We start from the raw sequence: 13,420 nt of genomic DNA on the forward strand, positions 1-13,420 counted from the left end.
ATCATTATACAGCAGTCCCTAATAAATTATATGCAAGTGGATGCAAGGAGAGGATAGAATTTGACTTGGCTGTGATATTTTAGAAGTCAGCTTGCTCCACTCACTGTTCAGGCATGCTCATAATTAATAGTCTCTTGGGTAATGTACCAATTACAACCAATGGCAGAGAGAAATGGGGATGGAAGAAAAATTAGAATTGCTTGTCTTTTTCTGCCAATAAGAATTATATCAACTTCCTCCCAAACACTTTCCTCTCTTGAAGACATAGCTAGGGATGGTGGATGGAGATATCATTCTGTTGCCTCAATTCCTCCAATGAAGAAACGTCATTTTGATTCACAAAAAGGTGTCCCATTTTTATTTAAACATTTGCTTGCTCTGGTCCAATCAATGTAAGTTGTGTTGGTAGCACTCCCCCCCGCAAGAAGGATATGGGTTCAGTCCCACTCTGGTACAGTACTGAGTGAGTGCTGCACTGTTCGAGGTGCCATTTTTCAAATGAAACATTAACCCAAAGACCCTATCTATCTCTCAACTGGTTTTAAAAGATCATATGACTGTATCCAAGCCTGCTAGGTATGTTATCATGCATGATTATTAAACTTGGGTTGAGAATTTCAAAGGAAAGAATGACAGTATTTATACAGCACCTTTCACAACCTCAGGATGTCCCAAAATGCTTTACAACCAATTAAGTTGTTTTTGAAGTACAGTCAATGTTGTAATGTAGGCAGCCAATTTGTATACAGCAAGGACCCACAAACAGCAATGTGATAACTGATTGAATTAGAGCAATGTGATCTTTTACAAAGAGCAAAAAAGTTCTCCTGGTGTCCTGGACAGTATTTATCTCTTAACCATTAATACAAACAAATCATCTGGTCATATTGCATTGCTGTTTGTGGGTCAGTCACCATCAATTGGTGCATTATCCATGACAACACCTCTACCAATGAGTCCTCTTACCAATGAGTCCTCTTACCAACCCATCAGCACTCTCTTCTCATTCAGTATAATTTGTTGTTTCCCCTTAAGTTAGTATTTTTGCAAAGTGTCCTGATGAGTGCAAGACGAAAAGCTTCGATATGTCTCTTTTTTCAACAAGACTCAAGTTCTATACTACCAAAAAACTAAACCACAAAACCTGTTCAAGGATCTTTTTTCTTAAATGTGTATAAGCAACTGCTGTTGGAAGTTAAGGCTGAAAAAATTCAGAAATCAAATGCCAATAATTCTAAATCTAATATTGCCAGGGTTCTACTCGAGGTCAACATTCCCCCTCTCCTTTCATACTCAACTTTGGGACAGTTTGTTTATTGAAAAAAAAATTCCCTGGGACCATTGTTCCCTTTAATTTCTTTTTGCTATGCATCCACAGAGTTTAGGGAGAACATTACTTAGGACATGATTCCTCATGCACTGGGGGAAGGCAGGTTACTCCACTGCAATTTTATTATTGTCTCCAGCTTCTAGAAAAAGTACATATAGGTTCTCAGCTTTCATTCAACTTAAGGGAGGTGCGACAGAGTTCTCACCTTTTAGGAAGCCTGGAGGAAATTGGATTTTCTGCTCATCTGTAATATTTAGGGACCAATTCAGCTCACAAACATTCCTTCTTAGAGTGGGACAATCCAGACAATTAACAAATACCCAGAGGACACTGCAAAACCAAGTTGCAGCAAAAGTCAAGGTATTCATTTACTATTCAGAAGTACCTATCCTAACCCATTCCTGAAGCAGGTTATGGTGTTGCTTTGAGTGCAAATATTTTTAGAAAAATATACCAAGCTGTAAACTAACGCTTGTGAGATTCCTGCCCCAGATGATTTCTCTGATAGCTTTTATAGCTGGCACCCCAAAATTGTTTCTTTTTTAAAATATTTAATGAAATTTCTAATATTGAATCCATCCCTGCAATTTGGAAAGGTACTTATTTTCCAATACTGAACAATGACAAACTTGGTGAGTGCACTCCCTAGCCCATTCCCCTTTAAATTGTAGTTCATCAGAATAATTTCATTTATAAATGCATACTGCTGAGTCATGTTTTGTGAGGTACACACACCTATATAGATAACTGCTGAAAAAGAATATGGTGGCTTTCGTTGAAAGGGTATTGGAGCTTTACCTGGTGGAACTCCCATGTTACACTTCTCCTCTGCTCATCAGTCGTTTCTCTTCGCATTTCAAAAGGTTGCCCTCTATCTTCCCTACCTTTTTCTGTATTTTCTTTTTCTGCTTGCATTAGCAACACTGCAGCCATTTAAGGAATGAATGTGGGCCAAAGAAAATGAAATCTTCATCTATGATTGTTCTTCTCGGCACCAGTTTTACCCTCCTCTGCATTGGAGCATTCTAGTCCAATTAGGTTATGAAATCAATTATGTAAAGTCAGGGACTGAGGCTCCTGCTTAAGTTTTAATCTGCACTGTTCAGACTTTATGAAGAAAATCTTTTAGAAAATAGCCAGCAACAGATGTACACTGGGCAAGTTTCCCATAACACAGCATATATTCATGTGACTGCAAACTTCTAGCGACAATTACACAATTTTGAACAGTTTTTAAGACTATTAGGAGAAGCTAAGACTCTGTATAGATCAGCAAAGTGGGTTTAAATGCAGTTAAAGAAAATAAAACAATTCAGCAATCCAGGAGAAGAGTTAGCTCTTAATTATGATGGAATGGTAGTAGTATTTGAAATAAATGTTTGATTTAGTCATGCATATTAGCAGGAATATGTTACAGAAATTGCAGAAACATAGTTGACCCCAGAATATGAAAATTACCTCAATAAGCAGGTTGATAGAATATTCCTAAAGGACATAGAAAAAAAAAGAGCTTTCAGGTGAATTTGGAAATTCAGTAATCACAGAGAAGTAAAGTAGTCTGACTTGAATAAGCTACTAGTTGGAGAGCAAAATAGGGGGGGTCCCTACTGCATGGGGATAAGAATACATTTGATTTCAACTCCATATGATCTGGGTATGGCAATAGAAGCAATACTGAATGCGATACAGTCACTTTCACCCAATCTCTTGTCAATGCCAATGGGGACAATTCACATCTGGACCTGGTAGTTCCATCCATATCAGTAGTCTAAATGATTAAATTAAAATTTGGCACAGACGCTGGGTGATTTTGTGGGTTAAACATTAACTTTTCACTGTAATGTTCCATAAAAAGTGAGCTTGAGCAGCTTCAAAGTAATTCTCTTAAAACATGAGGAGGAAGAGTAGAGTATATGGCCCCACGAGCCTGCTTAGCTGTTCAGTAAGGTCATGACTGATCTGATCTTGGCAGCTCCACCTTCCTGCCTCTTCTCCATAACCCTTGACTCCGCTACAGTTCAAAAATCTATGTCTCAGCCTTATATACATTCAATGGCTCAGCCTCCACAGCTCCCTGGGGTAGAGAATTCCAAAGATTCATGACCCTCAGAGAATAAATTCCTCTTCATCTCCATCTTAAATGGGCGACCCCTTATTCTGAAACTATTCCCCCTAGTAGGCAGTAAACCTCAGGCTTAGTGATTTAGCCTGCTGCTGTCCTCTCTGATTTGCTGATCAACTACCCTTTCCTGGATCAACTTTAGTACATGTTCATAACTGGGTAGTACCAGCTCCCGTTAAGTCAATATAATCATGCATCAGCTATTAATTGCTCTCCATGTCTGTAAACGTCCTACTTCGCTCACCTATAAATCATTTCTTCATTTCCACATATTGTATTTCAAAATATTGCCATATAGGCATATAGGTGATGCAAGGTAGCTCTTTACCATGCATCTCAAAAGTTTCATGAGCACTGAAGATTAAGTAATAGTTGGTGTGAGATGTTCTGTACAATAGTTTGTGATAGCAGTTGACATTTGTAATGAAAACAAGGTTTATTCTTTTCCTCCCCACAGAAAGTTTTTTGCATATGGACCCATCTACCTTGGGATAAATTCGGCATTTGCTGGTTTAATAGCCAACAGTTTCTTTCGAAGAATACTGAATATTACGCAGGCTCGTTTTACTTCCAGTTTGCCCATGGGAGTTCTTCCATTCCTAACAACAATAGCAGGGTATAATGCTGTTGTGTCAAAACCTTTGCTTTCAGGTTAGTAAAGGGGTTTGTTAAGTATACTGCAAAAGCTTTGTTTATACAATAGTTACCCAGGCCCAATATAATAGTCACATTCCTATTTTTAGTATTGAAGATGTTTTATAGCAGTGTGTGTACTGTGGTATTACGTGCTTTATTTGAACAAATGATTCACAATTAGCTTTTCAAATGGAGATTTGGCAAGGGGAAAGAAAGAGAAACTCCTATTATTAAACAACATGCACAATATAACAATCTTCACTCAACAAAACATCCCAACATCTGGGGTGGGGAGGGAAGGAATAAGATAAACTAGAATAAAGCATGCAGAGGGAGGAATCTAGCAGCAAAAAGGTAGGCAAAGGTTTTGAAGATGCTTATATGCCATCTTTGCCAACTAGAGAGCTGTTTAAAAATAAAGCTGAAATTGTTAAGATTGAAAGAGAGAATTTAAAATTGAAAAACTGTTGCCTTCCTTTCTTTAGGCGATCTCAACTGTCCCACATGTGTCCTAGTTAGAGGAGGATTAGTAGCTTCTGTTGGAGGTGGCTTGTATCCTGTTCTCTTGGCCTTACCTATAAATGCTGGCCTTGCAACACGGTGAGCACTATATTGCTGTACTTGTTGTATAAAGCCATCTTGCCACTAAGAATTCTTTTGATTTATAGTGATTCCTTGTGTCTCAAGCATGATATAATGTTTTGTACAATTTAGTGGGGTACCTGGAAGTTGTGGGGGAGGGGAAGGAAATTGGAGTGATGGCTGATGGGAAAGATTGTGTCCAATGTCAAAATTGATTTTCTATAAAGGGGGTAAAAATTTAAAATATTCAGTGCAGAAAAATATACTCACAATGCACACTTAATTGTATAAATTCCTTCAACTAAACATTGCCTGGTATCAAGACCCAAATTAGGATGAGTCAGAAAATGAAATTCCATCTAATCTTCCCACAGCTACATATCATCAGAAGCTTTCTTGGCTCAATTGTTTACATTTTATTTAAACGTAAATAAAGGCAATTACAAGGTGTGAAGGCAGAGTTGGCTGAAGTGAACTGGGTTAATAGATTAAGAGGGAAGAAGGTAGAGAAGCAGTGGCAGACAGTTAATAAGATATTTCACAACTCTTCAGATATATTCCATTAAGAAAAACTCAATCAGAAGGATGCACCATCTGTGGCTGAGGTAGTTAAGGTGATATCAAATTGAAAGAAAAGGCATACAATGCTGCAAAGATTAGTGATAGGCCAGAAGATTGAGGAAGGTTTAGAAATCAGCAAAGGATGACTTTAAAAATAAAAGGTGAAATTGGAGTACAAAAATACTAGCAAGAAATATAAAAACAGACAGTAAAAGCCTCAACAATTACATGAAAAGGAAAAGTGTAGTTAAAGTGAGCATTCGTCCCTTAGAGGGTGAGACTGGGAAACGAGGAAATGGCAGAGGCTTTGAACAAGTATTTTGTATCCATCACAAAAAACATCCAAAGAATAGTGGAAAAGCAAGAGGCAAAAGGGAGGGAGGAACTTAAAACAATAGATAGCACAAGAGCAAAAGTAACGGGGAAAACTAATGGAATTTAAGGCTGACAAGTCCCCTAGACCCAATGACCTGCATCTTAGGGTCTTAAAAGAAGTGGCTGCAGAGATTGTGAATGCATTGGTTGCAATCTTCCAAAATTCCCTAGATTCTAGAAAGGTGCCAGCAGATTGGAAAACTACAAATGTAACACCTCTGTTTGAGAAAGGAGAGAAACAGAAAGCAGGAAACTACAGGCCAGTTAGCCTAATGACTGTCATTAGGAAAATGCTAAAATCCATTATTAAAGAGGTAGTAGCAGGACATTTGGAAAATAGAACCATAGAAAAGTTACAGCACAGAAGGAGGCCATTCAGCCCATCTTGTCCATGCCAGCCCGAGGACACCCAGGTACCCTTTCTAATCCCACCTTCCTGCACCCAGCCCATAGCCCTGCAGCTTATAGCATTTTAGGTGCAGATCCAGGTACTTTTTAAAAGAGTTTAAAGTTTCTGCCTCTACCACCAACTTGGGCAGTGAATTCCAGACACCCACTACCCTCTGCGTAAAAAGTGCTTCCTCATGTTCACCCTACACCTTCTGCCACTTATCTTGAATCTATGTCCCCAGGTTCTAGAATTCTCCATCAAGGGAAACGATTTTATCCTGTCCACTCTATCTATTCCCCTCAATTTTGTACACCTCAATCAAGTCACCTCTCAGCCTTCTTTGTTCTAAGGAAAATAACCCCAACCTATCCAATCTCTTCTCGTAGCTACACTTTTCTAACCCTGGCAACATTCATGTAAACCTCCTCTGCACTCTCTCCAGAGCTATTACGTCCTTCCTGTAATGTGACCAGAACTGCACACAATACTCCAGTTGTGGCCTCACCAGTGTTTTATATAATTCCAACATTATATCCTTACTTTTACATTCTATACCTCTGCCAATGAAGGAGAGCATTCCATATGCCTTCTTTACAACCTTGTCTACTTGAACTGTTGCCTTCAGGGACCTGTGTACTTGTACGCCAAGATCTCTCACTTCATCTTCCCCTCTTAGTATATTCCCATTTATTTTGTAATCCCTGTAACTGTTTGACCTCCCTAAATGTATGACCTCACACTTCTCTATGTTAAAATCTATCTGCCACTTTACCGCCCATTCCACCAACCCATCTATATCGTTTTGAAGATTATGGCTATCCTCTATACTATCCACTACTCAGCCAATCTTTGTGTCACCTGCAAATTTCCCAATCATGCCCTCAACGTTCACGTCCAAATCGTTAATATATAACACAAACAGCAAGGGTCCCAACACCGAGCCCTGTGGAACACCACTTGAGACAACTTTCCATTCGCAAGGGCATCCATCGACCATTATCCTTTGTTTCCTGTTACAAAGCCAACCTTTTATCCAATTTGCCACATTACCCTGAATCCCATGGGCTTTTACTTTCCTGACCAATCTGTCATGTGGGATCTTGTCAAATGCCTTGCTAAAATCCATGTACACAACATCCACTGCACTACCTTCATCAACCCTTCTTGTCACTTCCTCAAAGAATTCAATCAAATTCGTGAGGCAAGACCTTCCTTTAACAAATCCATGCTGACCATCCCTGACTAGTCCATGCCTTTCCACATGACAGTTAATCCTATCTCTCAGGATTGATTCTACTAATTTACTTACCACCGATGTAAGACTAACTGGCCTATAATTGTTTGGCATTTCCTTTGATCTCTTTTTAAACAATGGAACTACGTTTGCATTTCTCCAGTCCTCCGGTACATCCCCTGTATCTAGTGAAGATTGGAAAATCATCCTCAGAGCATCTGCTATCTCCTCCCTGACTTCCTTCAGCAGCCTCGGAAACAATCCATCTGGCCCTGGTGACTTCTCGACGTTCAAGGATTTCAACCCTTCGAGTACTTCCTCTCTCTTTATGACTATCCCATCCAATATCTCGCAATGTTCCTCCTGGACTACTATATCTACATCCTCCCTTTCCTTTGTAAACAGAGACAAAATATTCATTCAAAACCCTTCCCACAGCCTCTGCATCTACACACAAGTTTCCATCTTCATCTCTGATAGGTCCCACTTTTTCCTTAACTAATCTTTTAGCATTAATGTATTGGTAAAACATCTTTGGGTTATCTTTAACTTTACTTGCTAATCTTTTTTCATGCCCTCTCTTTGATTTCCTTGTTTCCTTTTTTACTTCGTCCCTGCACTTCCTATATTTGTCTAGGCTATCTGCAGTGCTTAGTTTTTTGTGCCTATCGTACGCTTTCTTTTTCTGTTTGATCTTCCCCTGTATTCCTCTAGACAACCAGGGAGGTCTAGATTTGGCAGTACCGCTCTTATTTTTGTAGGGGACATGTCTACTTTGTACAATTAGGATCTCACTTTTTAGTGCTTCCCACTGGTTTTCCACTGTCTTATCCTCCAGCAGTGCTGTCCAGTCCACCTCAGCCAAGTTCCTTCTCATTTCTGCAAAATTTGCCTTCCCCCAGTTCAAGACTTTTACTCCTGCCTTATCTCTGTCCTTTTCCATGGTAATGCTAAATCTAACTGAATTGTGATCACGGTCCCCGATATGGTCGCCAACTGTCACTTCACCCATTTGCCCATCTTCATTTCCCAAGACTAGGTCTAGAATTGCATCTCCTCTCGTTGGGTTTGTCACTAATTGGTTGAAAAGATTTTCCTGGACACACCATGAATTTTTCTCCTTCAGTGCCCCTTATATTGTTTGAATCCCAGTTGATATTAGGATAGTTGAAGTCTCCTACTATTATTGCCCTCTTGTTCTTACAAGCAGAAATTTGCCTACATATTTGTTCTTCTATCTCCCTTTCACTATTTGGGGGTCTATAGTATACTCCCAGTAGTGTGACTGCCCCTTTTTTATTTCTAAGCTCAATCCATTAAGCCTCGTTTGTTGACCCATTTAGTATATCATCCCTTCTCACAACTGGAATTAATTATTTAACCATTAGTGCTACCCCCCCCCCCCCCCTTTTTTTTATCTCCTACTCTATCGCGTCTGAAGACTCTATAACCAGGGATATTTAGCTGCCAGTTTTGTCCCTCCTTTAGCCAGGTTTCCGTTATAGCAATGACATCCTGCTGCCATGTGTCTACCTGTGCCCTTAACTCATCTACCTTGTTTGTAATACTCCTTGCATTGAAGTATAAACAGTTTAACCCCGTCAATTTCCCTTGCTGGACAATTTTTAAACTTTGCTTCTCCTGTAACTCCATGTCTATCACAACGTCCCTAGCTAATGTTCTACCTCCATTTTTCTGATCTGAATCTGACTTATCTGATCCTACTCCTGGGATCCCATCCCCCTGCCACACTAGTTTAAATACTCCCCAACAGAAGTGGCAAAAGCCCCCGCAAGGACACAGGTCCCAGCTCTGCCTGGGTGCAGCCCGTCCAGTTTGTACAGGTCCCACCTTCCCCAGAACCGGTCCCAGTGCCTCAAGAATCTGAATCCCTCCCAGCTACACCATCTCTCCAGCCACGTGTTCATTTGGTCTATCCTCTTATTCCTGCTCTCGCTAGCACGTGGAACTGGGAGTAATCCTGAGATTAATACATTTGAGGTCCTGCATTTTAATGTATCTCCTAACTCCCTGTACTGAGCTTGCAGGTCCTCATCCCTTAGTTTACCTATTTCATTGGTATCAATGTGTACCACGACCACTGGCTGCTTACCTTCCCTTCCCGGAATGTCCTGCAGCCGCTCCGTGACATCCCGGACCCTGGCACCAGGGAAGCAACATACCATCCTTGATTCACGTTTGCAGCCACAGAAGCGTCTGTCTGTGCCCCTATTGAATCCCCTATCACTATAGCCCTGCCACTTGTTTTCCTCCCATCCCTCTGAGCAGCAGAGCCACCCACGGTGCTGTGAACTTGGCTGTTGCTGCTTTCCCCTGAGAGGCCATCCCCCCCAATAGTATCCAAAGCGGTATATCTGTTAGAGAGGGGGATGACCACAGGGGACTCCTGCACTACCTTCCTGAGTCTTTTACTGTTCCTGATGGTCACCCATTTCCTTTCTGCCTGTGTAATCTTCACCTGCGGTGTGACCACCTCGCTAAACATGCTATCCACGACTTGCTCAGCATCGCGGATGCTCCACAATGAGTCCACCCGCAGCTCCAGCTCCGAAATCCGGTTAGCTAGAAGCTGCATTTGGACGCACCTTCTGCACACATGGTCAACAGGGATGCTGGAAGCATCCCTCATTTCCCACATCCTGCAGGAGGAGCTTATCACGGGTCTGAGATCTCCTGCCATGACGTCCTTCTCAATTAAGCTAGTTACTCCCTTAAAAAATACACTAGCTCAGGGCCTTATTTGTGTTAGCTCGGAACCTTGTTTCTTGACTAATTATACTTGTACAGTACTACTCTATACTTTTTTTTTAGCTCCTACCTCAGTATTAAGCAATGAATAACTTTAATAGATTCAAAAAAAAACTCACCAGGATTTACTCACCAATCAGCTGCTTTTTTTTTAAATACATTTTCAGAAGAGTGTCCCTCGCAGGTCTGGTGCACTCCTGAAGGTACTGCCTCTCCCTCTCTTTTTGGTTTGAGGAGGAGGGAGGGATGGAAACACTACAGCAATGTAATGTTTGGGGCTATTCCATTGTTTGACAGTGGGTCCTCCTCGATCCCCTTCTGAGTCACGGTCATAGTCATAAAGGTCTACAGCACAGAAAAAGGCCCTTTGGCCCATCGAGTCTGCGCTGGTCAAAACAAGTACCTATTCTAATCCCATTTTCCAACACTAGGCCCATAGCCTTGTATGCCATGGCATCGCAAGTGCACATCCAAATACTTCTTAAATGTTATGAAGGCTTCTGCCTCTACCACCCTTTCAGGCAGTGAGTTCCAGATTCCCACCACCCTCTGGGTGAAAAGATTTTTCCTCACATCCCCTCTAAACCTCCTGCCCCTTACCTTAAATCTATGCCCCCTGGTTATTGATCCCTCCACCAAGGGGAAAAGTTCCTTCCTGTGGTCTACCTTATCTATGCCCCTCAATCTCCTCTGCTCCAGGGAAAATAACCCCAGTCTATCCAATCTCTCCTCATAACTAAAACTCTCCAGCCTAGGCAACATCCTGGTAAATCTCCTCTGCACTCTCTCTAGTGCAATCACATCCTTCCTTTAATGCAGATTCAAGAACTGCACACAATACTCTAGCTGTGGCCTAACCAGCATTTTAAACAGTTCCAGCATAACACAGCAGAGGTGGCAGCACAGTGGTATACAGTCGGGAGGGAGTTGCCCTGGGAGTCTACAACAATGACTCCAGACCTCACTCTCACCTCTTTTGTCCATGTTTGAACCAAGGCTGTAGTGAGGTCAGGAGCTGAGTGGCCCTGGCAGAACACAAAATGAACGTCAGTGAGCAGGTTATTTCTAAGCAAGTGCCGCTTGACCCCTTCCATTACTTTACTGATCAAAAGTAGAGTGATGGGGCAGTAATTGGCCGGGTTGGATTTGTCCTGCTTTTAGTGGATTGGACACACCTGGGCAATTTTCCACATTGCCAGGTAGATGCCAGTGTTGTAGCTGCACTGGAACAACTTGGCTAGGGGAGCAGCAAGTTCCGGAATATTGTCAGGGCCCATTGGCTTTGCAGTATCCACTGCCTTCAGCCATTTCTTGATATCACGTGAAGTGAATCGAATTGGCTGCACACTAGCATCTGTGATGCTGGGGACCTCCGGAGGAGGCTGAGATGGATCATCTGTTCAGCACTTCTGGCTGAAGATTGTTGCAAATGCTTCAGCTTGATCTTTTGCACTGATGTGCTTGGCTCCCCCATCATTGAGGATGGAGATATTTGTGGAGCTTCCTCCTCCAGTGAGTTGTTTAATTGTCCACCATTCACGGCTGGATGTGGCAGGACTGCAGAGCTTATATCTGATCCACTAGTTGTGGGATCACTTAGCTCTGTCTAGCACATGCTGCTTATGCTGGTTGGCATGCAAGTAGTCCTGAATTGTAGCACCACCAGGTTGACACTTCATTTTTAGTTTTGCCTGGTGCTGCTCCTAGCATGTGTCTGCAGTGACTTCTCCCAGAATTTTTTTTTTTTTTTTTGTAAAAATATACTTTATTCATAAAATATCTTCAATCACATTCCAAACCATTTCAAAAACAACATTACAAGGGTACAATCCAGGTTAAACTTTTACAAAATGTATCACCAGGTGCATCAGTACAAACAATATTACAATCACTTACAGCCTTTCATTTTGATCTGTACAGCCCGAGGGGCTCTAAACAGTTCCCAGTCTCTCGGTGCGCTGTGGTAGAAAGGTCTTAGACAGCGACCCTTCCCCATTGCGCCTTTGCGGCAGCTGCCCCAACAGATTTTTTTTTTTTTTTTGTAAAAATATACTTTATTCATAAAATATCTTCAATCACATTCCAAACCATTTCAAAAACAACATTACAAGGGTACAATCCAGGTTAAACTTTTACAAAATGTATCACCAGGTGCATCAGTACAAACAATATTACAATCATTTACAGCCTTTCATTTTGATCTGTACAGCCCGAGGGGCTCTAAACAGTTCCCAGTCTCTCGGTGCGCTGTGGTAGAAAGGTCTTAGACAGCGACCCTTCCCCATTGCGCCTTTGCGGCAGCTGCCCCAAGCTTTAGTGCGTCCCTCAGCACGTAGTCCTGGACTTTGGATTGTGCCAGTCCGCAACAATCGGTCGGGGACAACTCTTTGTGCTGGAAGACCAACAAGTTTCGGGCAGACCAAAGCGCGTCTTTCACCAAGTTGATGATCCTCCAGCTGCAGTTGATGTTTGTCTCGGTGTGTGTCCCTGGGAACAGCCCGTAGAGCACAGAGTCCTGTGTCACCGAACTGCTCGGGATGAACCTCGACAGAAACCACTGCATCTCTCTCCAGACTTTCTTTGCAAAGGCACAATCCACAAGGAGGTGAACAACGGTCTCTTCCCCACCACAGCCACCTCGAGGGCAACGTGCAGAGGGGGTGAGCCTCCTGGCGTGTAGGAAGGATCTGACGGGGAGGGCCTTTCTCACCACCAGCCAAGCTACGTCTTGGTGCTTGTTGGAAAGTTCTGGTGATGAGGCATTCTGCCAAATGACTTTGACAGTCTGCTCGGGGAACCATCCCACAGGGTCCACCCTCTCCTTTTCCCTCAGGGCCTCTAGGACGTTACGTGCTGACCACTGCCTGATGGACTTGTGGTCAAAGGTGTTTTTCTGCATAAATTTTTCCACCAGGGACAGGTGGTACGGCACGGTCCAACTACTTGGAGCGTTCCGCGGCAGCGTGGCCAGACCCATCCTTCGCAACACCGGGGACAGGTAGAACCTCAGCACGTAGTGACACTTGGTGTTTGCGTACTGAGGGTCTACGCACCGCTTGATGCAGCCACACACAAAGGTGGCCATCAGTATGAGGGCGATGTTGGGCACGTTTTTTCACCCTTTATCTAGAGGCTTGTACATCGCGTCCCTGCGGACACGATCCATTTTCGACCTCCAGATAAAGCGGAAGATGGCTCGAGTGATCGCCATCGCGCAGGAGTCTGGAATGGGCCAGACCTGCGCCACGTACAACAACAGCGAGAGTACCTCACACCTGATGACCAGGTTCTTACCCGCAATGGAGAGGGAGCATCGCTCCCACATGCCCAGTTTCCTTTTCACCATAGCCACTCGCTCCTTCCAGTTTCTAACGCATGCCCCGGTCCCTCCGAACCATATCCCCAGCACCTTCAGGCCGC

The 13,420-nt window shown here is 42.7% G+C and overlaps 1 protein-coding gene across 1 annotated transcript in view; it reads left to right on the forward strand.

Annotated features, from left to right (window-relative positions):
• Positions 1-13,420, forward strand: part of tmem126a (transmembrane protein 126A) — a 40,052-nt gene that overhangs the window by 1,212 nt on the left and 25,420 nt on the right. The window contains exons 3-4 of the mRNA XM_078545708.1: positions 3,910-4,103; positions 4,574-4,688. Of these exons, the coding sequence (XP_078401834.1) occupies positions 3,910-4,103; positions 4,574-4,688 (309 nt within the window). The remainder of the gene's footprint in view (positions 1-3,909; positions 4,104-4,573; positions 4,689-13,420) is intronic.

The sequence above is a fragment of the Cetorhinus maximus genome, chromosome 7 (genome assembly GCF_964194155.1).
Source record: "Cetorhinus maximus chromosome 7, sCetMax3.hap1.1, whole genome shotgun sequence".
Lineage (NCBI taxonomy): Eukaryota > Metazoa > Chordata > Chondrichthyes > Lamniformes > Cetorhinidae > Cetorhinus > Cetorhinus maximus.